Source organism: Myotis nattereri, assembly GCF_964212035.1.
Source record: "Myotis nattereri genome assembly, chromosome: 17".
Classification (NCBI taxonomy): domain Eukaryota; kingdom Metazoa; phylum Chordata; class Mammalia; order Chiroptera; family Vespertilionidae; genus Myotis; species Myotis nattereri.
This window is the reverse complement of record NC_138092.1, coordinates 29,436,193-29,461,677: the sequence shown is the minus strand read 5'-3', so window position 1 is coordinate 29,461,677 and position 25,485 is coordinate 29,436,193. Positions and strand designations below refer to the sequence as shown.

The 25,485-nt window shown below is 40.5% G+C and overlaps 1 protein-coding gene across 1 annotated transcript in view; it reads left to right on the top strand.

The window, feature by feature from the left end:
- Positions 1 to 7,298: 7,298 nt before the first annotated feature.
- Positions 7,299 to 25,485, top strand: part of BPNT2 (3'(2'), 5'-bisphosphate nucleotidase 2) — a 31,717-nt gene continuing 13,530 nt past the window's right edge. The window contains exons 1-3 of the mRNA XM_081111589.1: positions 7,299 to 7,930; positions 20,255 to 20,417; positions 21,926 to 22,021. Of these exons, the coding sequence (XP_080967715.1) occupies positions 7,544 to 7,930; positions 20,255 to 20,417; positions 21,926 to 22,021 (646 nt within the window). The 5' untranslated portion in view covers positions 7,299 to 7,543. The remainder of the gene's footprint in view (positions 7,931 to 20,254; positions 20,418 to 21,925; positions 22,022 to 25,485) is intronic.

Sequence of the window (25,485 nt, the reverse complement as noted above, 5' to 3'; positions counted from 1 at the left end):
ATGAGTAAGAGACTTCGCTCTGCTAAGAGAATCGTGCTTCTGAAAGGCCTTGTTGCATAATACAGAATTAGTAAGTTGATACTGCAAAACATATATTTTCTATTTGCTTTGCAACTAAGATGAAGAAATAAATTGGAAAAGTTGACTTTATGACTTAACTGATGATATGGGAATTGATGATATGGGGTCTGAGATTTCACCCTACTTGCAGCTAACACGGATGCTGGCAAAAGACACCAGGCTCTCTGGCTCAGAGACAAAGCAGTGTGGCATTCAGAAGTCAGCTTTTGCACTTGATTCTCAAGCCCCACTTCCCACAGGCTGACACTAAAAATGTGGAGATTCCTGCACACACAATGGGTTGCATTACAGAAGAGAACCTTGAGCAAAGGGACCTGGAAGCTTTTATAACTGGCAGTAAGCCTGATGGACATAAAGGAAACAAATGTGTCCCTTGCTCTGGAGAGAGATACCATCTTTGTTGCTCAAGGATGTTTGTATAGCAAACATCCTTGAAAAGGGAGTCAGTGCCTCTATTGGAAAGACAAGCAGAAACGACTCACAGAGAACTCTCTCTCAAATGACCCATTAATAGAATAATGAAATCAATTTAGTGGGTTTAAAACATAAAAGAATATTTCGTGTAATAAGGGTAAGCATTGTGTAGTGAAACTTTTCTTATAGTTACATATAAAATCTTTAAAAAATTTTTTATTGGCAAACATTTGAGACACATTGGCTAAGATATTACTAAATATATTGAGTTCTTACATTCTGGGTGACATGACTTGCCTTACATAATACCCAAATCTGTGCAATAGCAATGTGTGTTATGTTGGGGTTCTTTCATAACATATAGTTAACCCTTGAACAATGTGGGAGTTATGGGCGCTGACCCCCCAAGCAGTCAAAAATCCACTTTGACTCTCCAAAAACTTTACTAATAGCCTACTGTTGACTGGAACACTCACTGATAACATAAAACAATCTATTAACCCTTATTTTGTATGTTATATGTATATAATAGAGTATTCTTATAAAAGAGTAAGCTAGAGAAAAGAAAATGTTATTAAGAATATCATAAGGTCTGGCTGCCAGTTTTTTAAAAAAATTGTCACAACCCCCCACCCCCCCCTCAATTTCCAATATATGTGCTGAAAAAAATATATGTATAAATGGACCTGCACAGTTCAAACCTGTGTTGTTCAAGGGTCAACTATAAATTATGAACATAATTCCATAGACTATAATCTACTCATGATGGATAAACCCATTCAAATGCTATTCTTTGCAGATGAGAAAATTTTAGATACTGCACTGTATTTTTTAACTAAATGGAGTTTTAAGAATATGATTTTTACCTTAGGTTTCAGGTAGACAGTGTGCAAAATATGTAATATGAATTCACATGACTGAGAGAATAAAATGTGGAAAATTTTACATTACTAAGTGAATTGATGTTTTGTCAAGTATTGAATTTAATGAAAAGCACACACAGAAATGAACAAATATTTGACATCTTCACAGCTCCAAAGCAAATATTTATTTCTGATGACTTACATGTTTGTGAAACAAATGTTCTGAAGAGACAAAATGAATGTTTGGTCTTTAATGTACCTTTAAATTTAATATTTTAAAAAATCCTTTACACAATAGACAAAATTTTATTAGAACTAGTTTTAAAAGTCCAGTTTAATAAATATTTACTGAGTTTGTACATAAAAAGGATCTGAGTTATGTCAGAGGATCGAAAGACATGTAAAATACCTACCTGACTTCATATAGTTTGTGTAGTTTAGAGTGATTATAATTTCAAAGGGTAAATTATTGCATGTGCCTACAACATTGCCTCTATTTAATAAGAATCGCTATTATTGTTGCAAAGATCAGGGCCATAGAAGAAGGTTCTAATGCTAACATAATTATTTTATATTAATTGAAAAAGTTATCCACTTAGTTGAGTATTTCTAAATCCTGGTGGAAAACAATTTTAGGAATGGATGTTTATGCCTGGTTTCCTCTAAAGCTGAGATCCCAGGTCTAGAAGCTCCTCTCTGAAGAGTGTGGGGCTGCTATTATTCAGGTGACATCTTATGAGCTGCACATCAGTGATGCTTATTTTTCTATGCCTGTTAATTACAATGAAGACATGGGAGCACCTCTTCCTGCTGCATTCTTCTAAGACCAAGCTCAGGTGAAGCGGCAACAAACAAAGCAATTCCCAAGATATCTAAGAAAACCTGGGGTAAAATCTGCCTTCCAGTGATTAAGAGGCCTGAGATAGATAACTGGGGAGCTGGCCTTCTGCTCTGGAGTCTGCTCTGGAGTTGGAGAACAAGTTAACTGAGCTCCTGTTAGACCTGACCACCGTGGCTTCTGCCAATGATGAAACTGGTCTCTTTCGCTTCATGGGAAAGTACCTGGACAAACACCTGGGGAACACAGGCTATCTGGAACACCAGCTTAGATATCATAAAGGATTAGAAAAGCTGGCCCAGCAAGAAGACCCATTTAAAAGGCCTGCTGAAGGCAACAAAGCAAGTCTTTCCATTGTAGTAGATCCCAAAATCAGCTCCTCAATCTTCTCCATTTGACAGAAAACTGCTTTTCTTCATTATTGTGTGTATAAATAAATCTGGTTGTGCATTATAAAAAATAAGAACGGATGTAGATCATGCATTAGAAATAGACCATCCACAATCTTAATATATGAAAGCCACTGTCCCAAGAACTGCTTGTGCTGTCAAAAGATACAACTTTAATGACAGAACCAAACACAGTATCACTGGTTTATAAAAAAAAAAAAAAAAAAAAAAAAAAGAATTATCATTTTTATAGTATTGAACATTTAAGGGAAGACTACAAATAATACTCTTCTTGGAAGCTTAGTATTTAAACATGAAAAAATGTCATCAGTTTATTGTTTTGTTTTGCTTTCTCAGAATGGTAGCAAACACATTTTTACCTAGGGTCCAACTATCCTGAACCTTTAATTAATTATATTGTCCCCCTAAAAAGCACTTAAAAAAAAAAAAGAAAAATACAAGGAAACTAACTGGCAGATTTCTCTTTCTCTCACCACACACACATACACACACACTGTTTCTCCAAGGTAAATTTTGAGGTCAGGAGTCATTTAGACAAACCAAAATATCCTCATCATTTACGATGTTAATAATGTTTCACTAATAAGTATTATTTACTTCACATATAATGGAGGGCTTGAGGACAGATGGCATTTATAGAAAGCTTGCAAAATCCAGGCATCTAGGAGAGGTCCTTTGTTGGATGTAATCAGGACTGGAGTGGGTCAGTTAATTGAGAAAGCACAACTAATGTGGGAAATTATAAAAAAAAAAAAACCTAGACATCTTAAATACTTAAAAGATGTCCATATATTATCACTTGCTTATCTTTTAATATAAGACAGACTTTTCTTTGTATATATTCACTACTTGCAGTTCTTTTTCTCCCCTCATAAACACTATTGTCTATTTCCAGAACATTTCATCAGCTGGCAAAGAAGCTCTGGGCCCATTAGCAATCACCCCCCATTCCCTCCGTCCACCAGCCTCTTGTAGGCACTAATCTACTTTCTGTATCTGTGGATTTACCTATTCTGGATGTTTAATATAAATGGAACTAGAGGCCCGGTGCATGAAATTTGTGCACTGGTGGGGGCTGGGGGTCCCTCAGCCTGGCCTGGGCCCTCTTGCAGTCTTGGAGCCCTCGGGGGATGTCTGACTGACAGCTTAGGCAGTGGGCCTAAGCTGTCAGCCAAACATCCTTAGCTCACTGGGGAGGTGGGCGAGGCTCCCGCCACATCCTCTGCCCTCACCAGCTGTGAGCCCAGCTCAGGGCTTCTGGCTGAGCGGCACTGCCCCTGTGGGAGCATACTGACCACCAGGGGGCAGATCCTGCATTGCGCGTCTGCCCCCTGGTGGTCAGTGCGCATCATAGGGAACCGTTGTTCCGCTGTTTGGTCGATTTGCATATTAGCCTTTTATTATATAGGATTATATAACCTGTGACTTAAAAAATGTTTATTCCCATTCACCACCACCCTTGACAAACATCAGCTTGTTCTCTATATCAGCGGATCTGTATCTGTTTTGTTTTACTCATTTATTTTGTTTTTCTAGTTTCCACTTATACTAGTAAGTGAGATCATATGGTATTTGTCCTTCTCTGTCTCACTTATTTAACTTAGCATAATGACCTCAAGGTCCATACATGTTGTCACAAATAGCAAGATTTCAATCTTTTTATGGCTGAGTAATATCCTGTTGTGTGTATACCACATCTTATCTTTTATCCATTCACTTATTTCAACCTGATGAGTAATGCATCATCTAGGATGATCACCTTAGGTTCTTATAAATTAAGCAATCTACTTTCAGCATCTGTTTAAACTTTTGATTCTTTTCTTCACAATCAACTACAGTTTTTGCTCCAAATCTAATTTAATGGCAATTTTTGTTTTTAAGCAACTCACCTATATCAAGTCATCCAAAGCTTTCAGCTTCATATTTACATTAACATTTGCTTGTTTTACATAATATTTAATTTATATGTATTTATAATAATAGCCACAATGTCAAAATGGGATTGAAAAACTAACTCAAGAGTATATAAAGTTCTACTAGTGGGAGTGAAAGGGGGCAGGTGCCCCAAGAGCACTTAACCTTACTAGGTGTGACCACACAGGTGGTGGGGAGCAGTATTTAGCAAGCCGGTAAATTGGAAGGCGATTAAAGAAGTTCCTACTATAGCCCTGGCCAGTGTTTCTCAGTTGTTGGAGCATCAACCCTTGCACCAAAGGGTAGCAGGTGCAGGAGGCAACTCATAGTCTCTCTCTCTCTCTCTCTCTCTCTCTCTCTCTCTCCTTACCTTCCTCACTTCACTCTCTCTAAAAAAAAATCAATGGGAAAAAACATCATCAGGTGAGATAAACAACAACAAGTTTCTACTGTATGTCAATTTTTGTTGCTATTAGTATTTACACAGAAGAAATATTAGGTAGTCCACATCTTCCTCAACAACTAGAGAAAAGGTTGTTTTTGGAAGACCAGTTTAACTCAATGCACAATCCACAAATTAGCAAATTATTCTACATTAACTTTCATATAATTTTCATTCGTATAAACACATTTTTAAAGGTTCTAACAACTTGTTACTGGAAATGCAAGTTTCCTTTAAATGCCTATGAAGGTTTTAAGACAGCATTACTGTCCCCCATGTAATTAATTAATATTTTCCTTGTTGGCATGAAGTTGCTAATGATTACATGTTATCTTTCATCAGTTGTCACCTCTTGAAACTCTGACCTTTAAACTCGCTCTCATTCTTTTCACATGCCTTGGCATCTTCTCTCTCAATTATTAAATCCCTTTCTCATAGCGAAAATGCTTCAGAGCTTTAGTATCTCTCTAGTTGTCTCACTGATGCTTCGCATAGTGTCACGGTGACCACGGTTTGATTCTCCTTTCCAATATCCTTGGAAAACAATGTTCAGTTTATTTTTACAAACCTCAACCAGGTTTCCAACAATGCTTTAAATATTTTCATAACTACTTACCCAACTCATACGTTTTGTCGAGCTCATAGTGCAGTTTCAGGGGGTTCTGTTGAGTTGACACCTTACATATTTTATGTCTTAATCTTTATATTTATCCTTGGATTTGGTGACCTTCACTTTCAGATTTCTACTGAGAGGAGCTTTGTCTAATTTTGGAGATGCTCCCAAAAGCTAACAAGGACAGTGCCAGTTCCTTTGTCTGGTGCTGCCAACACTCCAGGAACTGTTCTTTCATCGATTTGTATTTGTACTTGATTTTGTGCTGTGATTATTTTTAAGCTTGTTACAGATTGCTGGCAGGGAAACCAAGCGATCAATAATCTTTGTTTATTGTATCTGTATATCCGTATGCAAATTATACAGATGCCCTTAACTCCAAGTGGTAAAGGTCAGGCTGTCTCTAATGACTTGCCTAGCAATGGATGTTTGGAATCCCAACTTGCAGTTTCTAATTTCCTTAATATTAAAGCCCACTTAAAACCAATGACTTTTGGCTTTCAACAGTAAAATAGGCTGCATTTTCAGTTCATTTTATGTAAATATTCTAACATTTAAGAATGATACTGCACATCTTAATATTCACTTTTGAGATGGATGGTAAGCTTATCCACACTAATTATAACACCAATTAAAATTTAAATATCAGCAACATAGTAGAAGGCAGTTATTTCTATTAAATGCTCCTGTAAGTACATTTGGAGGGCTTATGTTGACTCAAAGATTGTATGTTCTATCTTGACTGACCATCCTGGGACGAACTTTATATCAAGTGGACTTGCTCAGGCAATTTCTCTGCCTCCTCAACCTCTGGGAGGAAAGTATAAATACATGTCCTTGAAAGTGAGAGAAGGATGAAGTATTTTTTCATTATGAAAGCCCGGGAACAAGGTATGCTTTCTAGCTACATATAGCAGCCATTTTCAACCAGTGTGCTGCAGGAGGCACACTGGGGTGCCACAAAAATTTCTAAAACATTTCTAAACTATTTAGCCAGGGGCACTAACCTCTTTTCCTTTAGATTGTCAAATAAAAAAAATAATGACAACAGCTAACACAACGCTGTCCAGTGTGAATGAATCTAAATTATATCTTTTTTTTTTCAGATCTGCAAAAAAAATATATCTTTTGGTGTGCCGCAGAATTTTAGTGATTCGTTTATGTGTGCCATGAGATGAAAAAGGTTGAAAATCACTGATACAGAGGATGGTTTATACTATCAGGTAGAGGTAAGGCATGATGTCTATATATACCGATAAAAACGCACAAGCATTTAGATTACAAGAGATGCTAACAGAATAAAGAGGCAAGTAAAATTCCTCCTGGCACAGCTCACCTATTGCTATGCCTGCAAGAGTGCAGGGAGCAGATTAAAAAACACAAGCGCTGATGAAAAAACCCTGCAGATCTCTCTTAAAATGACTTTTATTTTCCTGTGTTCCTTTAGTTCAGCCATACATTGGCGTTCAAGGGGAGATTAAATGTTCACAGGGCAGTCAGTAGCCTTCCTTGCGTGGAAGTGGAAGGCAGCTTCCCATACCCAGCAGCGATTTGCAAGCCCACACCCTGCGCCCTCCCAAAGAAAGGAGGCAGCCGGTCCAACACCTCTCGGAGCAGAAGCACGCAGCCAGCCGGCCCGCCCCGCCCCCAGATCGCCCCGCCCCTTACTCTCGCCCCGCCCCTTGGCGTAACCCGGATACACACCCACGCTACCCTTTCACCTCCCGGCAGTTGGCGAACGTGGATGTGAGACCCGGCTGCACAGTCCTGGCGAGTGGGGCACGCGGGACGGCCAAGGTGCGCCCCGCGGCGCGGCTCAGCCTTTCCCGGGAAGGAGCGATGGGGCGCGCGGGCGCCGGGGAGCGGGCGCCGGTGTAGAGCGCGCGGTGCCCGGCCCGGGAGGGAGCGCGGCGGCTGCGCGGGGAGGCCCGTGAAGGCCGCCGCCCGGAGCGCCCGGCCTCCGGCGCCATGGCCCCCATGGGCATCCGCCTGTCCCCCCTGGGGGTGGCCGTGTTCTGCTTGCTGGGGCTCGGCGTGCTCTACCACCTCTACTCGGGCTTCCTGGCCGGCCGCTTCAGCCTCTTCGGCCTGGGCGGCGAGCCCGCGGGCGGCCCGGCGGGGCCCGTGGCCGCGGCCGACGGCGGCACCGTGGACCTGCGCGAGATGCTGGCCGTGTCGGTGCTGGCCGCCGTCCGCGGGGGCGACGAGGTGCGGCGCGTTCGCGAAAGCAACGCCCTGCACGAGAAGTCCAAGGGGAAGACGCGCGAGGGGGCCGACGACAAGATGACCAGCGGGGACGTGCTGTCCAACCGCAAGATGTTCTACCTGCTCAAGACCGCCTTCCCCAACGTGCAGGTGGGTGGGTGCCGCGAGCGCCGGGCGCGGGGGGCGCGGGGGGTGCGGCGGGCCGGGAGCGTGGGAGCCCGGGAGACCGGGAACGGGCCCCAGCACGTAGGCTCCTGCCCAACAGCCCCAGGTCGGGGGGCTCTCGCTCCCATTGCACAGATGGGGATGGAGATTGAGACCCTGGACTGGAGGTGCTCAAGGTCACAGTTCCTGGAAGAGCCGGGGGGATGGCAGGCCGTCGAAGGGCCCAGGCCCCCTGGCCCCTTCCCGAGTGCGTGTGCGTGTGCGCGGCCGGCATCGTGCCTGGGATCCGGAGCTTTCACATCAAAGGGCTGAGCTCCCTTCACGGCCTGCCTCGGGCTCCTCTGTGAAATGAGGGCTTGCACTAGAAGCCCCAAGGTCCTCCAGCCACCCCTGATTTCATTGCTGGAAAGATGGTGACTGGATTAAGACACGTTTTCTGGCCGACCTACCAGGAACCAACGGAAGGTCAGCAACCGTGGAGGAGGTGCCATGGCGCGCGGCCCCGGTGGGAGGTGGGATGGCTACTTGGTTGTAGTGTCATCAGGACCCTCTGAATGGCACATATTCTGAGGGCCCTTCAGGGAACTTTTGGGCAGTATACTTCTCAGCAACTTCATTTCAACTGCCTATTCCCTTATTTACTTACGCCAGAAAATAAGAATTGAAGAGCATTTGCTTTTTTTTTGGGGGGGGTGGGGGGCGTAGATTCCTAGTACGGAATCTTTCTGGGAAGGCATTGCTGTATTAGGGAAATTCAGACGTTTTTGGCTACTGGGAAGAAAAATTGTTTCCGGTGGAATGTAGTTAATTAGATCAACAATGAAATCTAACCCGGCGCTTCTTTGGGAGAGTTAGGAGAGTGTTGTCATTGTAGAATTACATAGCATGTGTGACCCTCGTTCTAGTCTGTCTTATTATTTCTGTGGTTTTCTTTTTTCCTCTTTCTGTCTTTTTTTCTTTTCTTAATTTTTTTTGCAGCAAGTAACATTGGCTTTCATCATGAGCTGCTGAATACCAGATGTAATTAACACAGGAATTCTCAAACACAACGCACAACATTTTCAATTTTTCTTTGGCCCTACCCTGCTTTATCACAGTTTATACTTGCCTGTGTTTGCATCACTCTGGTTCCCTAGAGTTGGTAGAAGAAACAGGAGTTTCAGAGAAGTTGACATAGTTGTAACTGTAGCAATAGTAACAATTTATTGAGTATATTCTAGGTGCCCAGATACTGGCCACACAGGACTTCATTTGATCCTCACAGCGACTTCAGAAGTAAATTTTATTTATGCCCACTTTACAGATGGGAAATCTGAAGCTCATGGCACTTTACTGCACAGTTTATATCATCAATCTAACTTCATTTTAGCTAGATCTTTAGGAGGTTACTTAAAACAACTTATAGTGTGGTTTCCTCGGGAAACAAAATTGTACAAGCTTAAAAGCAGTAATAGTGGAATATGGTAAGCAGAGTTGATTTTTTTTAAGGTAAAGATAAAAATATTCTTAAATATTGAAAACATAAATCAGTTTGTGCATGTGTGTTCACATGCCAACTCCACCCCACTCCACTTCTGCCAAAGCTTTTGTCTTGGGTAACTTCCACAGGATTCTGAGTTTGCTTTCTCACTTATTAGCAAACACTAACAGCTGCCAAGGGTAGAGAGCTGCCTTTTATTAAACACTGAAGCTAAACTTTCGGAATTGTAGATGTTGAAGTCTCCTTGTCTTCTTGGGATTGTTTGAATGTTTGCATATAGTCTTTACTGTTCATTTTGGGTGGTGATTGGTGGAATAGAGGAGGTTATGTTCATTTCCAGTGGTTCTCAACCTTCTGGCCCTTTAAATACAGTTCCTCATGTTGTGACCCAATTATAAAATTATTTTCATTGCTACTTCATAACTGTAATGTTGCTTCTGTTATGAATCGTAATGTAAACATCTGATATGACCCCTGTGAACGGGTTGTTCGACCGCCAAAGGGGTCGTGACCCACAGGTTGAGAACCGCTGATTATACAATGCCAAAATAGGATAGTGTCATGTTGAGCTATCTCCTTTTGTCACAATGTTGTTAGACTAGAGACCAAATGTAGCCATCTAAGTAGGGACTCAGCCATAGCTTCTTTTCTTTCTTCACTCCCTTCCCCCAACACACAGAAGTACAGTCTTAAATGTCTGGTTGTTTTTAAAGCCTCACCTGCAATATTTTGGTAAGGAACTTAAATCAAATCCCACTCAGTTTATTTTCTTATGGAAAATCAGCATCAAGAAGCCACAGATACTCTTTTCTTTTATACTGGTGCCCGTGCAAATGGAAAGAGGTCTCCTCTTTTCTCCCACGACTTTCCTAGAGTAAGATGCTTGAGCTTTCCAATACATTTTAAACATCTATGCTTTGTTCTCATACCTTTTCTAAAATTATTTTTATTGATTTCGGAAAGGGAGAGAGAGATAGAAACATCAATGATGAGAGAGAATCACTGATTGGCCGCCTTCTGCACACCCCCCCACTGGGGATTGAGCCCACAACCTTGGCATGTGCCCTGGACCAAAATCAAATCTAGGACCCTTCAGTCCACCGGCCAGTGGCTCTAGTCACTGAGCCAAACTGGCTCGGGTGAGCTTTCCTAATAAAGTTCACCCTTCAGAAAAACCAATATAGCATGTCACCCTGGAGCAAGCATGTCAAACTCACAGCTCGTGGGCCGCATGCCTTGTTTATTTGTCCCATGTTAGCCTTTTGAGTTAGACATGCTTGCTCTAGAGCAGGGGTCCTCAAACTTTTTAAACAGGTGGCCGGTTCACTGTCCCTCAGACCGTTGGAGGGCTGGACTATAGTTTAAAAAAAAACTATGAACAAATTCCTATGCACACTGCACATATCTTATTTTGAAGTAAAAAAACAAAACGGGAACAAATACAATACTTGTATTTGTATGTGGCCTGTGGGCCGTAGTTTGAGGACCCCTACTCTAGAGCAACGATTTTCAACCTTTTTCATCTCATGACGCACGTAAACTAATTACTAAAATTATGCAGCACACCAAAATGTGTATTTTTTTGCAGATCTAACAAAAAAATAGGTAAAATTTTGATTCATTCACACTGGACAACTATCGTTGTGCTGGCTGTTGTCTTTTTTTATTTGACAGCCTAAGGTAGTGGTCGGCAAACTGTGGCTCGCGAGTCACATGCGGCTCTTTGGCCCCTTGAGTGTGGCCACGAAGTTTCAATCATATTGTACGTGTGCGCCCGCACGTGGTATTTTGTGGAAGAGCCACACTCAAGGGGCTGCAGTTTGCCAATCACTGGCCTAAGAGAAAGGGAAAAGAAGTCAGTGCCCCTGACTAAAGAGGTATTTCATGTTTTAAAAATTCTTGTGGCACACCAGCTGAAAATCGTTGCTCTGGAGCACTAACTAAACGGGACAATTTTGCCTCTGGGGGACATTTGGCAGTGCCTGGAGATTTTTGGTTCTCACAACTGGGGGTAGAATGCTATTGACATCCTGTAGGTAAAGGGTAAACAACCCACACTGCATAGAAAAGACCCCCATAACAAGGAATTACCTGGCCTAATTTTTCAGCTTGTGCCCACATTGAGAAGCCCTACTCAAGTTTGTCCTAAGAAAACTAAAGTTTGGCCTAGGATACCTGGATTTCCTTTTATACTTAAATTTTTCATGTTAGTGATCTTTGTTGAGCTCTCAGGGCAGCAGTTCTTTTCTTTTTTTTTTACTTTTCTTTTTTATTTATTTATTGCTTAAAGTATTACAAAGGGTATTACATATGTGTCCATTTTATCCCCCCGCCCTAGACAGTCCCCCAGCCTCCCCTATCCCCCAGTGTCTTATGTCCATTGGTTATGCTTATATGCATGCATACAAGTCCTTTAGTTGATCTCTTACCCCCCTACCTCCTGCCCCCCAACCCTCCCCGGCCTTCCCGCTGCAGTTTGACAATCTGTTTGAGGCAGCTCTGCCTCTGTATCTATTATTGTTCAAAAGTTTATAATGGTCTCTATTATCCATGAATGAGTGAGATCATGTGGTATTTTTCCTTCATTGACTGGCTTATTTCACTTAGCATAATGCTCTCCAGTTCCATCCATGATGTTGCAAATGGTAAGAGTTCCTTCCTTTTTAGAGCAGCATAGTATTCCATCGTGTAGATGTACCACAGTTTTCTAATCCATTCATCTACTGATGGGCACTTAGGCTGTTTCCAGATCTTAGCTATGGTGAATTGTGCTGCTATGAACATAGGGGTGCATATATCCTTTCTGATTGGTGTTTCTGGTTTCTTGGGATATATTCCTAGAAGTGGGATCACAGGGTCAAATGGGAGTTCCATTTTCAGTTTTTTAAGGAAACTCGATACTGTCTTCCATAGTGGCTGCACCAGTCTGCATTCCCACCAGCAGTGCACAAGTGTTCCTTTTTCTCCACATCCTCTCCAGCACTTGTCATTTGTTGATTTGTTGATGATAGCCAGTCTGACAGGTGTGAGATGGTACCTCATTGTTGTTTTGATTTGCATCTCTCGGATGATTAGTGACTTTGAGCATGTTTTCATATGTCTCTTGGCTTTCTGAATGTCCTCTTTTGAAAGGTGTCTATTTAGGTCCTTTGCCCATTTTTTGATTGGATTGTTTATCTTCCTTTTGTTAAGTTGTATGAGTTCCCTATAAATTTTGGAGATTAGGCCTCAGGGCAGCAGTTCTTAAACACATTGGCAGTGCTTGGTTTCACTGTGTGAAAATAATAAATGCAGCATTGGTATGACACAGCGTCTTGTATATAATGATGAAAATGAAGGCTGAAGATTGCTGGAGTGGATTTGCAGAGAAACAGAACAGACAAATTTAGATTTATCTTTATGATTTAAAGTAAAGGGAATTCTTTTAAAAAATATATATTTTGTATTGATTTCATAAAGGAAGGGAGATGGAGAGAGAGAGATAAATAGAAACATCAGTGATGGGAGAGAATCATTGATTGGCTGCCTTTCTCATGCCCCACACTGGGGATCGAGCTCTCAACCTGGGTATGTGCCCTGTCTGGGAATTGTACCGTGACCTTCTGGTTCCTTGGTCGACACTCAACCACTGAGCCACTCTGGCTGAGCTAAAGGAAATTCTTTATTTGAGGGGCTACTGTCCTCATCTCGACTTGTTCAGAGTTTTGACAATGATTTAAGATAAAGCAGGATATTCCAAGCTGGTAGGAGCAGCTTGTGTCCATGTCTTCCTGACCTCTAGAATAGTAGTTTAATTCTTTCAACAGGAGTACCCACTAGAAAAGTTGAGAAGTTCTAGTATAGTGCAAAGAACACTTGTCTTTGACATCTTGTCCAGTCTCCAGCCTAGGCTAATTATTAAACTTGTGTTACAGTTTCTTCGCTTTTTTGAGGTAACTAGTAATCTATACTAATAAAAGGGTAATATGCTAATTAGGGCGGACATCTTCCAGACATCCATCTGGACAAAGCCACAGTGGCTGCGAGGCCCAGGGCTCACAGAAGCCATGGGCTCACGACAGCCGTGGGCTCAGGCAGCCGTGAGCTCCAGTGGCTACAAGGCCCCGGGCTCAGGCAGCCATGAGCCCTGGCAGCTGTGAGGCCCGGGACTCAGTCCTCACAGCCGGCAGTGGCAGCAGCAGCAGGGTGATGGGGGCGGCGCCTTCCCCTGATCAGCCCAGTTGCCTCCCACAGAGGGAGGCCAGACTGTGGTTAGGCCCACTCCCTGTGCTATCAGTAGGACATCCCCTGAGGGCTCCCGAACTGTGAGAGGGGGCAGGCCAGGCTAAGGGACACCCCCCATACCCCCCAGTACACAAATCACAAATTTTCGTGTACCGGGCCTCTAGTGTGATAATCAGTGCAGCAATAAACATTGCAGACAGAGAAAAAAAAATTCATTGGGATAGACCCAATAGAGGATTTTACTGTAGTAAAATCAAGTAGCCTGATGAGCTTGAATCAGAAGCACATGGAAGAAAGGTAGGCAGGAGCTGTATCATATACCAAACTCAATGAAGTTTGGACCAGATCTTTAGTTCAATCCTAGAGTATAAAAGATTTACCTGACTCTTCTTGAAGTTTACAATGTGCCATACTTTGTTTTGGCTTTTGGCACTTGGAGTGGGTGATACCAGTCAAGGAGACTTTTAAAATAGGCTGTGTGGGAGATGAGGACCAGAACCTGGGCAATGGGAAAGTTATACTTAGCTTGTTTTACTAGATGACATTTATTTAGTCCTTAGTAACTGGCAAGCACTGAATTGAGTTTCTTATTGCCTCTATTTATTTACTTGACAAAAAACAGGAGGTGAGTACTATTACCTCCATTTTGCACATAAATTGAGACTTGGAGAGGCTAAATAATTTGCCAAAGGATATACAGCTAGAAAATAATCTTAGGTTCACAGAGATTCACTTCATGAACTGAGAATCATCTCAGGTCTGTCTGATTCTATAGATAAGGTACTCTAAGAGGTATAACTAAAGTGTACTCTTAAACTACAGTTTTGAATGGTTGGAAGGGCTCAGGGTAGACGCTTGAAGAATAGTAGAGGTGGTAGACCACTTAGGAGGCTTTTTCAAGTGAGAGATGATACATTTTGACTTGGAGTTATGATTGTAGAGAAGTTAGATGTGGAAGGATATGAGGAAATTTTTAGCGATGTGTCAAAAATGACTCATTTCTGGTTTTGCTCATGGTGAAAGGGAGTCAGGGATGTTAAGTACTAGAGGGCAGATTAAGTGTTATCTTAGACTTAAATTAGAGGTGCCTTGTATGTTCAGGAGAACATGTTAAGGAGATAGTTAAATACATATGGGTCTGAAGCTCTAGATATTTCTGAATTAGAAATACAAATTTGTGAGTCATAAATGTGATATTGATTGAAACCAGCTGTGGACAGGATTGCTTAATGAAAGAATATTGCGTGAAAGGGAAAGATGAGTACCTACAACCAAGGATAACAAAGACTGAAAATAATCCTACATAATAAAAGCCTAATATGCTAAGTGTACGGTCATCTAGTTGTCCGTTCAACCAATTAAAGCTTAATATGCTAATGATATGCTAAGCTCACTATGACATGCACTGACCACCAGGGGGCAGACAGTCAACCGGTCGACCAGTTGCTATGAGGTACACTGATCACCAGGGGCAAACACTCCGACCAGTAGGTTAGCTTGCTGCTGGGGTCTGGCCAATCAGAACTGAGCGAGATAGGCTGGACATACCCTGGAGCCTTCCTGCGGTCCCTCCCTGGCTGACCAACCTCCTGCGTCGCTCCCCAGCCCTGATCGTGCCAGTGGGATCTCTCAGCCTGGTCTGCACCCTCTCGCAATCCGGAACCCCTCAGGGGATGTGGGAGAGCCGGGTTTGGCCTGATCCCGCTCAACACAGGAGCTGCCCCCTGGTGGTCTGTGCGCTCCCACAGGGGGAGCACTTCTCAGCCATAAGCCTGGCTCATGGCTGTCTAGCCGAGCGGCAATGGTGGGAGCCTCTCCCGCCTCCACGGCAGTCAGACATCCCCTGAGGGCTCCCGGACCATGAGAGGGTGCAGGCCAGACTGAGGGACCTCCCCCACCCGAGTGCATGAATTTCATGCACTGGGCCTCTAGTTACTTAATAGTAGCAGCCAACTTTTATTAAATGCTTACTCTGTGTTAAGCACTGTACTATTTGTTTTACCTTTTCTATTTCATTAAGTCATACAAAGAACACTGCAGGGAGATATATTTGTCATCCATTTTTAGCACTTGGTAACTGCAGCTCAGAAAGATGAGTTGACTAGTCTAGGTAAGTCACATTCCCAATAAATAGAGGAGCTGGAATTCTGATGATAGAACACATCCTATCCTATATAATAAAAGCCTAATATGCAAATCGACCGGACAGCGGAACGACCAGTGGAATGACCGGTAGCTATGATGCACACTGACCACCAGGGGGCAGAAACTCAAAGCAGGAGCTGTCCCCAGCCCCCAGGCCTCAGGCCAGTCAAGGTGGGTGCCAGCGGGGGCCCCAATCACCCTGCCAGTCGCCCCACAGCGGGAGGTGACCGGTGGCGGTGGTGGCAGAGGAGTGGGGCCAGCCTGTGAGTGGGCTGGCATGCTCCCTCTCTCCTCCCCTCCCTCCCCATCACCCTGCTGGTCGCCCCAGAGAAGGAGGTGACTGGTGGCAGGGCCGGTGAGCAGGCCAGTTGCTCCACAGATCAGCCAGGTCTAGGGACCCTACCCATGCATGAATTTCGTGCATCGGGCCTCTAGTACTCTTAATAATGGTTCTGAATGTAGGTCAGTGGTGAACTTTGTGAGAGTTTGCTTGGTGGCTCCATGGGAAAGGAAGCAAATTGAAGAAGATGGGAGATAGCGAGTAAAGACAAGTCTTTAAAGAAATTGTGCTTCTAAGGAACTTGGCCAGGGTGTTATGTGGGACTGAGAGGAGGCGCTGTGAAGTTTTGTTTTGGTTTGTTTGTTTTTAAGATGTGTCACTAGAGCCTGTTTAATGATTTATAGGGGTATAGTTGAGAACTAGTCGTTTATAGAAAAAGGCTTCTGAAAAGGGAGGAGAATAAGAGCAGTGTTTATCCATTTAGAAAATAGTTATTGAATTCCTACTGTGTCATAGGTACAGCTTGAGACAATATATTCAAAAATTCATTAAGATTTAATGATTTATGTAAATTTTACCTTTTTAAGGTATTAACCAAAAGCCTCTTTAACCCCAAAGTAACTGAATTGTCATGTAAATAGCATTAATTGTGTTTTGGATTCTTGATTTCTTATTCAATTCCCTGTTAAGGACTGGGATGAGATAGGCAGTAGAGATGAGGGAGGGAGAGTAGATTGAGTAGAATGGCTGTGAAGAAATGAAACTTCATTAAGTGAAGGACAGTGTTGTCAATCAAGAACTATATAGCACCTGTTATTAAGGCACTGGTTTATAAGGCAGTGGAGATGGGGCTACAGTAATGAAGGAACTGTGTCTTTGAACACATGAATCTTATGATCTAGTACAGGGGTCCTCAAACTTTTTAAACAGGGAGCCAGTTCACTGTCCCTCAGACCGTTGGAGGGCCAGACTATAGTTTAAAAAAAACTATGAACAAATTCCTATGCACACTGCACATATCTTATTTTGAAGTAAAAAAACAAAACGGGAACAAATACAATATTTGTATTTACATGTGGCCCGCGGGCCGTAGTTTGAGGACCCCTGTTCTAGTAGGTCAAGATAGATAGTTAACATGGTAACAAGTAAGTGACTTATACTGGTAAGGGCTTTGAAGAAATAAAAGTAAGAACATGTGGGAAGAGTGATTGGGGGATCATGCTTTGGCCAGGGGTAGTTGGGGAAGGCCACTCTGAGGCAGTGTCATTTGAGCTGAGAGCTGAATGATAAGAAGCAGACCATCATGCAGAGATTTGGTAAAAGAGAATATGAGCAAAAGAGTGCAAGTACAAAGGCCTTGAGGCCAAGGGACAAGTAAGTCTGGGATGTAGTAAATAAGAGTCCAAACAGGGAAAGGTTACAGATCATCCAGGCCTTGCCTTGTAGATGATAAGTCGTCTGGATTTTGTCTCCCGTGTAATGAGAAATTATTGGAAGGTTTTAAGTAGGGGGTAATAAAATTAAGTCTCATTTAGGAAGATGGCAGATTGCTGGGTTGAGGACAGCTCCATAAAAGCAGTGATTTTTGTCCCTTTTGTTCATTATTACAGTGGGGCCTTGACTTACGAGTGTCCCAACTAACGAGTTTTTTGAGATACGAGCTGTCTCTAGGCCGATTTTTTGCTTTGAGTTGCGAGCTAAAATTCGGGTTACGAGCCATCTTCAGACACCCCACCGCTAGTTGGTGCAGCGAACGTCACAGTGAACGCCACAACATCAGCCCAGCATCACGTGTCTCACTCGTTCACTTTATGATTTGACATACGAGTAATTTGAGTTACGAGCTCCGTCATGGAACGAATTAAACTCGTAAGTCAAGGCCCCACTCTATATCCCAGTACCCAAAACAGTTTAGCTTGTGTAGTCATTAAATAGTGGATGAATGAATGAATGAATCCGAGAATACACTGTAGGAGGCAAGAGCAATCAAAGGCTATTCTAGGAGTCCAAATATGGGATAGATGGGGGTTTAAACCAGAATTTTTTTAGTATACTGTACATGGTTTATTCTGTGGTTTTTGTATGGTGATACAAAATACTGTAGAGTGATGTTTGTGAGATGGCAGGAATTCTCTACTGACATTCCCTCACAGAACAGATTTTGGCGGTTACTCATGAACAAGAATACCTTTCTGGGAGTCTGAGAGTCTAGCAGAAAACTTAACAGCACACCACTGAGGCAAAAAAAAGAAAAGAAAACCCACAGCAAGAATAGATGCATTAATGTTTTTGCTAATCTTCGGTACATTTATTTCTAGGTAATTTATTTCTGTTGTTAGTGTAAATGGTTTTCTTTATGTTAAATATTTTTAATATTTCTTGCTAGTATATAACAATACAGTTGCTTGATAATGATTCACCTTGTATCTAGCAACTTAAATTTGTTCTATAATATTGCCACAGATTTTTTTGAATTTTTTCAGTAGTCAGATATCAATTACATATTTTGCTGCTTCTTTTCTAATCCTTGTCCTCTCCCATGCCCTCACCCTTCGTTAGCTTTCTATAATGGCTAGGACTCTCTGCACATTACTAATAGTGGTTGTGATGGAGGACAACTGACTGTGTCCTTCCTGCAGGGTCCTTCAGCATCTGGCTTCCATTACTGTCTGACCTCAGACCTCATCTTTAGCTCCTTTCTTAGCTCACTTGCTCTAGCCGTGCTTGCCTCCTTGCCGTACTCTGAATGTACCAGGCACATGTTCACCTCAGGCTGTTGCATTTTTTATTCCATGCGCTGGAGTGTGTGCCCTTTACATACTTGCTAGGCTCACTTCCTTTACATTTTCACTCTAATACCACCTTTTCAGTGTTGCCTTTCTTAGCTACTTTGTCTTTTAAAAACAAACTAACAACATCATTGCAGCATATTTTACGTATCATATAATTTGCTCATTTCAGATGTCCAATTCAGTAGTTTTTGGTGAATAGGCCAAATTGTGCAGCCATTGTCATTAATCAGTTTTAGAAAAATTTCATCACTCTAAAAATATCCCTGTGCCCATTTACTGCTACCTGTTCTACCCTCTGCCCCAGGCAACCACTAATCTATCTCCATAGATCTGCCTGTTCTAGACATTTCACATAAATGGAATCATCCAGTATTTAGTCTCTTCTTATTTTTCATTTAGTATAATGTTTTAGGGTTTGTCCATGCTATGGTATGAATCAGTACCTCATTTCTTTTTATGGCTGAATAATGTTCTATGGTATGGATGTACCATATTTTGCTCATCCATTCATCTGTTGATGGACACTTGGTAGTTTCCATTTTGGGGCCATAATGAATAATCCTAGCCACCCTATCTTAAGGAACAATCCTTTTCTACTCTTCTACACTCACTTCCTGTTTTTCCCTATTTTATTTTCTCTAGCATACCACATGCCTTATTTATTTATTTTGTATATTGTTTATCTCCTTCAATAGAATGTAAGCTCCACAACGACAGACTTTTGCCTCATATGGATCAACATGATGCATGTCTGGTATATAGTAAGAATCAGTAAACATTTGCTAAACTGACAAAGGAAAAAGTGAGTGGATGAATTGGATGTTTACTGTACACTGTATTAAAAATATTTTATGATTTATGTGGCTTGGAGTTTCAGGAATATTACTATTTTTAACCTCTTCGATGGCAATTTAGGATACATCAGGGTACTTTCCAGAGATTGCTGATAGCTGTGGGTTTTCACCCTGTGACTTTGCTCATATACTGTTAGTGTTATAAACACTCTGTAGTAATGGTGTCTAGGCATGGCATCACATTCAGCATAAACACATTGATCTACTCTGGAAAGGGCGCTTGTCAGAAAGCACAGTATCCGCTTGTTTCTTTGAGACTTTGTATTTCTCTATATTTGGAGTCTTTGCCTTTCTTTGACAACAAGGTAAGTTTGAATATTGGATTGGAAAGTACTTGAAGACAAAATATTGTTGTAATTTCTCTTACAATATAGTTTCATTTTGTAATGAAATGTCTTGAAATAAAAAAAAATATTGATTTACCTACTTTAAATTTATGTGATTTTTATCTGAAAGGTTTTTCTCTTGTGCTTTCCTAGTTTGTGATTTTTTTCTTACTCTAAAAAATGTTTACCTTACCTCTTTTTGATGCAGATAAATACAGAAGAACATGTGGATGCAACCGATCAGGAGGTTATCTTATGGGATCGTAAAATTCCTGAGGACATCCTGAAGGAAATAGCCACCCCCAAGGAGGTACCAGCAGAAAGTGTTACTGTCTGGATCGACCCACTTGATGCTACACAGGAGTATACGGGTAATTTTAAAATTAAAATTGATCTCAAACTTTAGATTGTTGTTATATATCAGAAAATCAGAATGTGAGCAGGTGTTATGTGCATGGTAGTAGATATTTTTCCAATTTCAGACAGCTTTTCCATTAGATTTTAAGACAGAGAGCTGGATTAATGCAGTGTCATATAACCCATTTGCACTGGATCTGTTATTCTCAATGCCTCCCCCCCAACCAATTTATGTCATACTCTTTTTTTATATAAATGTATATATTATTATTTTTTAAAAATTAATTTCAGAGAGCAAGAGAGAGGGAGAGAGATAGAAACATCAGTGATGAGAGGGAATCACTGATTGGCTGCCTCCTGCACACCCCCTATTGGAGATTGATTCTGCAACCCAGACATGTGCCCTGACTGGGAATTGAACTGTGACCTCCTAAATCAAAGGTTGATGCTGAACCATGGAGCTACACTGGCTTATTGGTGAAGTGGCTCATTGTGTCACTGATTCTTCAGTGAAGGGGAGTTTTATCAGTTACAACAAATGGTTCCTATTTGGCACTTACTTATTGAGGTGCTTGCTTATATATTGAGTTATGTGTTATTTAGATATTTATTTATGTAGTCAGAATACAATATTTACCTGTGATAGTGGGAATTTTGATTTTATTGCATATACCTCTACTGTTAAAATTCAAAATAGTAAACCCTAGTCATCCAGAGAGCAAATAATTAGCAAAATAGAATTACCACCCTACCCCTGTTTTCATTCTTTTTACCTAGTGTTAGTTCAGATTTCATTTCTATGGATCCTTTCCTATGCCTTGCTTCTTACAGAGGTATCTAATGCTTGCCTTTTCTCTGTTCTCTTGGTACATATGTTAAAGTTGGTTGCTTATACATTTTTCTTCCTTCTAGGTGGTAAGTTCTCTGAATGTGGGGGCTTCTGCTTTGTCACCTTGATATTCTAGAGCTTAAGCACTGAACTTGACCCTTAATAGACACTCAATAAGTAACTATTTCGAGAACAGGGAGAATACACTCTATTGTATATCTAATAATAACTGAAATTATAAAACAATATTGTGCATAAAATGTTTTTCTGAAACTGAGATTGGCCTGATCATATAATAGTGATAATATGTTGTGAGCTCATCCCTTATGCAGAGATGGTTATTTTTTAAATTTAATACTAAAATTATTTTTAATTTTAGTATTTAAAGATGAGTACTTAATTAATGTCTGTACTTTACAGATGAGGAAACTGAATTTAAATAATATGCTCAAAGAAATACAGCTAATAAAATGGTAATCTGGGGGAATAACCCAGGTAATTTGCTTATAAAACGAAAACTCAACTATTTCCTTAAACTGGCTCTTACTTCTAGATTCTTTGAGGGGATTGTTGACTGTGAAAGACATTTTATAAAATGTACATACATTTTTAATGAAGTAAATTATAACATTCTATCCTGAATTTATATGTTACTTTAACAATTGTGTTTGTTTGTTTGTTTATTTCTTACAGAGGATCTTCGAAAGTATGTCACTACTATGGTTTGTGTGGCTGTATATGGTAAACCTGTCCTAGGAGTAATACATAAGCCTTTTTCTGAATATACAGGTAAGAAATATGTTAGAGCAAGAGTTAATGTTATTATATCATTTGTCTATAGCAATGGTTCTCAACCTTCCTAATGCTGCGACCCTTTAATACAGTTCCTCATGTTGTGGTGACCCCCAACCATAAATTATTTTCGTTGCTACTTCATAACTGTAATTTTGCTCCTGTTATGAATCGTAATGTAAATATCTGATATGCAGAATGTATTTTCATTGTTACAAATTGAACATAATTAAAGCATAGTGATTAATCACTAAAATAATATGTAATTACATATGTGTTTTCCGATGGTCATAGGCGACCCCTGTGAAAGGGTCGTTCGACCCCCGAACGGTTCGAGACTTACAGGTTGAGAACCACTGGTCTATAGTATTTACCATCCTGTCAGAATCTCAACTGTAGCTCAGTAATTATTAGAGTCAACCCCCTCCCCTACCGCACCCCTTCACTGGCTACAGTAAGGATTTTATTGTTGGTCCTCAGAATACATGACAAAGCAGGGCTGTCTAAACTTTCTTTAGCGTATAGACGATGTGTAATGAAGATGAGAGATTCTTAGTGCATTGAGGAAGACAGCTATATGGATGCCCCAGTAGCTGAGGTCCAGGGCTCTTACACGTTGGATTCTGAGATCCACCCTGAAGTGGTCTTAACAAAATCTGTTGTCATATCAGGAAATGAGCTTGATCCTGTGGTGGTTAAGGGCATATTATGGTGCTTAAGGGCATTGCCAACCTCAACACATAAAAAGTGGATGGTGTCACTGTGAAAATCTCAATAGCAGTACTAATACACTTAATATAGTATGTGAGTGAGGGATACAATTACTATTAGTATTCCCACTTAGAGATGAGAAAAATGAGACTGAGAAAATTGATATATTCCTCAAGCTCATCCAGCTAAATTAGAGGAGGAATTAACCCAGGAATTTTGTGCAAATCAGTATAGCACATCACTTTTATAATTATAATTCCATGAATACTAACATTTGTATAGTATTTAGTAATTTGTAATATACTTAAAGCTATCTCAGTTCAACTTTTTGATAACTATGTGATAAGGAAAAACGTTATTGTCATTTATAGATGGAAAAGGGGCTTACCAACTCTTACAATGAAAACCATACATTTATAAATGTTACTATAAGAGCTAACTACTCTTTTTGAATATCTCACATTTGTTTAGTATTTTCAGTTTATAAAATGTATTGACATAAAATCACTTCAGCCTTAAAATAACTCTGGAAAGAGTGTAAAATAGAAATTATAGTGACAGCGATGTTTTTAATAAAAAAGAAAATAGGTATATTAAAGTTCAGGACAGGGCTTAAGTCTTTGAAGCCCTCATTCTTTTGACAATGTCCCTTATTGCCTCTTCTATAGCAGGATTTCCTTTAGGTGCATATAAAGTAAATCTGATTACAGTGGTTAAGCAAATACAAGCTTTATTTTCTCACCTAATAAGACAGCCAAAGAGTAGGGATTGTTTAGTGGCTTTATAATGCTGTTAAGCTGACCTTTCTGTTTTTGCTTTTTTCTTAGAAGATGGCTTTTTATTTTATACTCGAAGTTTGGTGCTTCCAGTTTCCATGGGTCTATGCTAGGCAGGAAAAAAGAGGAAAGAAGATACACAAAAGATCTATTCTAGCCATTCTTTGTATTAACTTGGCCCTCTCCTTCATCTCATTGGCCCAATGTCACATGGCACCCTTAGCTACAAGCTGAGCCTGCTACTTCAAAGAGAATTAGAACTGTAATAAAGGGACTGCAGAGGAAATTGATGTCAGATAAGCAAATAGATTCACATTCTTTGGGCCCTAGATTCCACATCTGTTCATTTTAGGGGGAAAAACTGGGATAGGAAACTGCCCTTTGAAAAAAAAATCTTAATTTTATAAAAATATGTATTTCTCCCCATAGGCTTATCTAACGCCTTAGAATAAAAAAGCCAAAAATCTCTAACTTAAAGGAATAAGTTGTATTCCAAAAAACTCTTTGTAAATTAGTAATGAAATGCCCTGTTCTTCTGTGATACAGCTTTCTTGCCCAGCATACTGGAACATAAGGTGCTTGCTAGTCAGCAGATACCCAGAATAATCCATAGTCCTTAATTAGGTGTAGGTTGATCTACTATTCCTGGATCAAAGGTTTGTTTGGTGTGCCTTATTCTTGGACGGTTATTTTCAGATCTAGACTGTGTATTGATGTTTGCAGAATACCAACTGTCAAATAGTGTGTTTACCAGAATTTAGCAACATGACTATAATAAATGGGAGGTAGATATTATTGGCGGCAGTTTTTTCAAAGCTGACGAAAATTCTTACCAGATTTAATTAGAATTAATTCATTGAATTTGAAATTCTTAGAAGCAAGAGATACTTGAGTAGTATTTTAATAAAGTAATGTATAAATGTATAAGTGTAGTATATCCATGTGGTGAAAATTGTAGCTATTAAAAATAAGTTGTAGCCCCGGCCAGTGTGGCTCAGTTCAATTCCTGATCAGAGCACATGTTATTTTTGTTGGACTTTTTAAAAGCATATCTTACAGAGAGAATAAACACATTCTGTAAGCTGTTATTTTACCTTTTCACCATTACCTCATCATCATCAGTCATTAGTATTTAAGTACCTACTGTGTTTTTTAAGGTGATTGAAATAATTTTGTTCATAGAAATGTTATGACAATGTATGGAATTTATGTAACATGAAATATATTTTTAAAAATACTAAATTAGTAATTTTTATCTAAAATTATTCTGGTATGCCCTAGCTTGTTTGCTTAGCAGATAAGAGTGTTGGCCTGTGAACCGAAAGGTCCCAGGTCCGATTCCAGTCAAGGGCACATACCTCGGTTGCAGGCTCCTCCCCGGCGGGGGCCTTGGTCAGGGCATGTGCAGGAGGCAACCAATCGATGTGTTTCTCCCACATCAGTATTTCTGTCTGTCTTTCCCTCTCTCTTCCACTCTCTCTAAAATAAGTGGAAAAATATCCCCAGGTGAGGATTAAAGAATAAATAAATAAAATAATTCTGGTACTATCTACTGAGATAATGCTATCTTAATTCTCTTACACAATACTGACCTCTAGAGATACAGCATTGTAAATTCACTTCTTAGTAAAATCATATTTTTGGATCATTTAAAAAAAATTAGAGGCTTTTTATTTTTTTCTTCTCTGTCTTTTTAAATTTTTTCTTTTTTAAAAATTTTATTAAGAATAATTTCAAATATAAAATTGTAACAAATTTTTATATACAGTAGTCTCCTCTTACTGCAGTTTTATTTTCTGTAGTTCAGTTACCTGAGATCAACCACGGTCTAAAAATATTAAATGGAGAGTTCCAGAAATAAACAATTCATAAATTTTAAATTGCTCTCCCTTCTGGGTAGTGTGATGAACTCTCATGTTGTCCTGCTCTGTGCCACCCAGGATGTGAGTCATATTAAACTTTTCACATAATAAT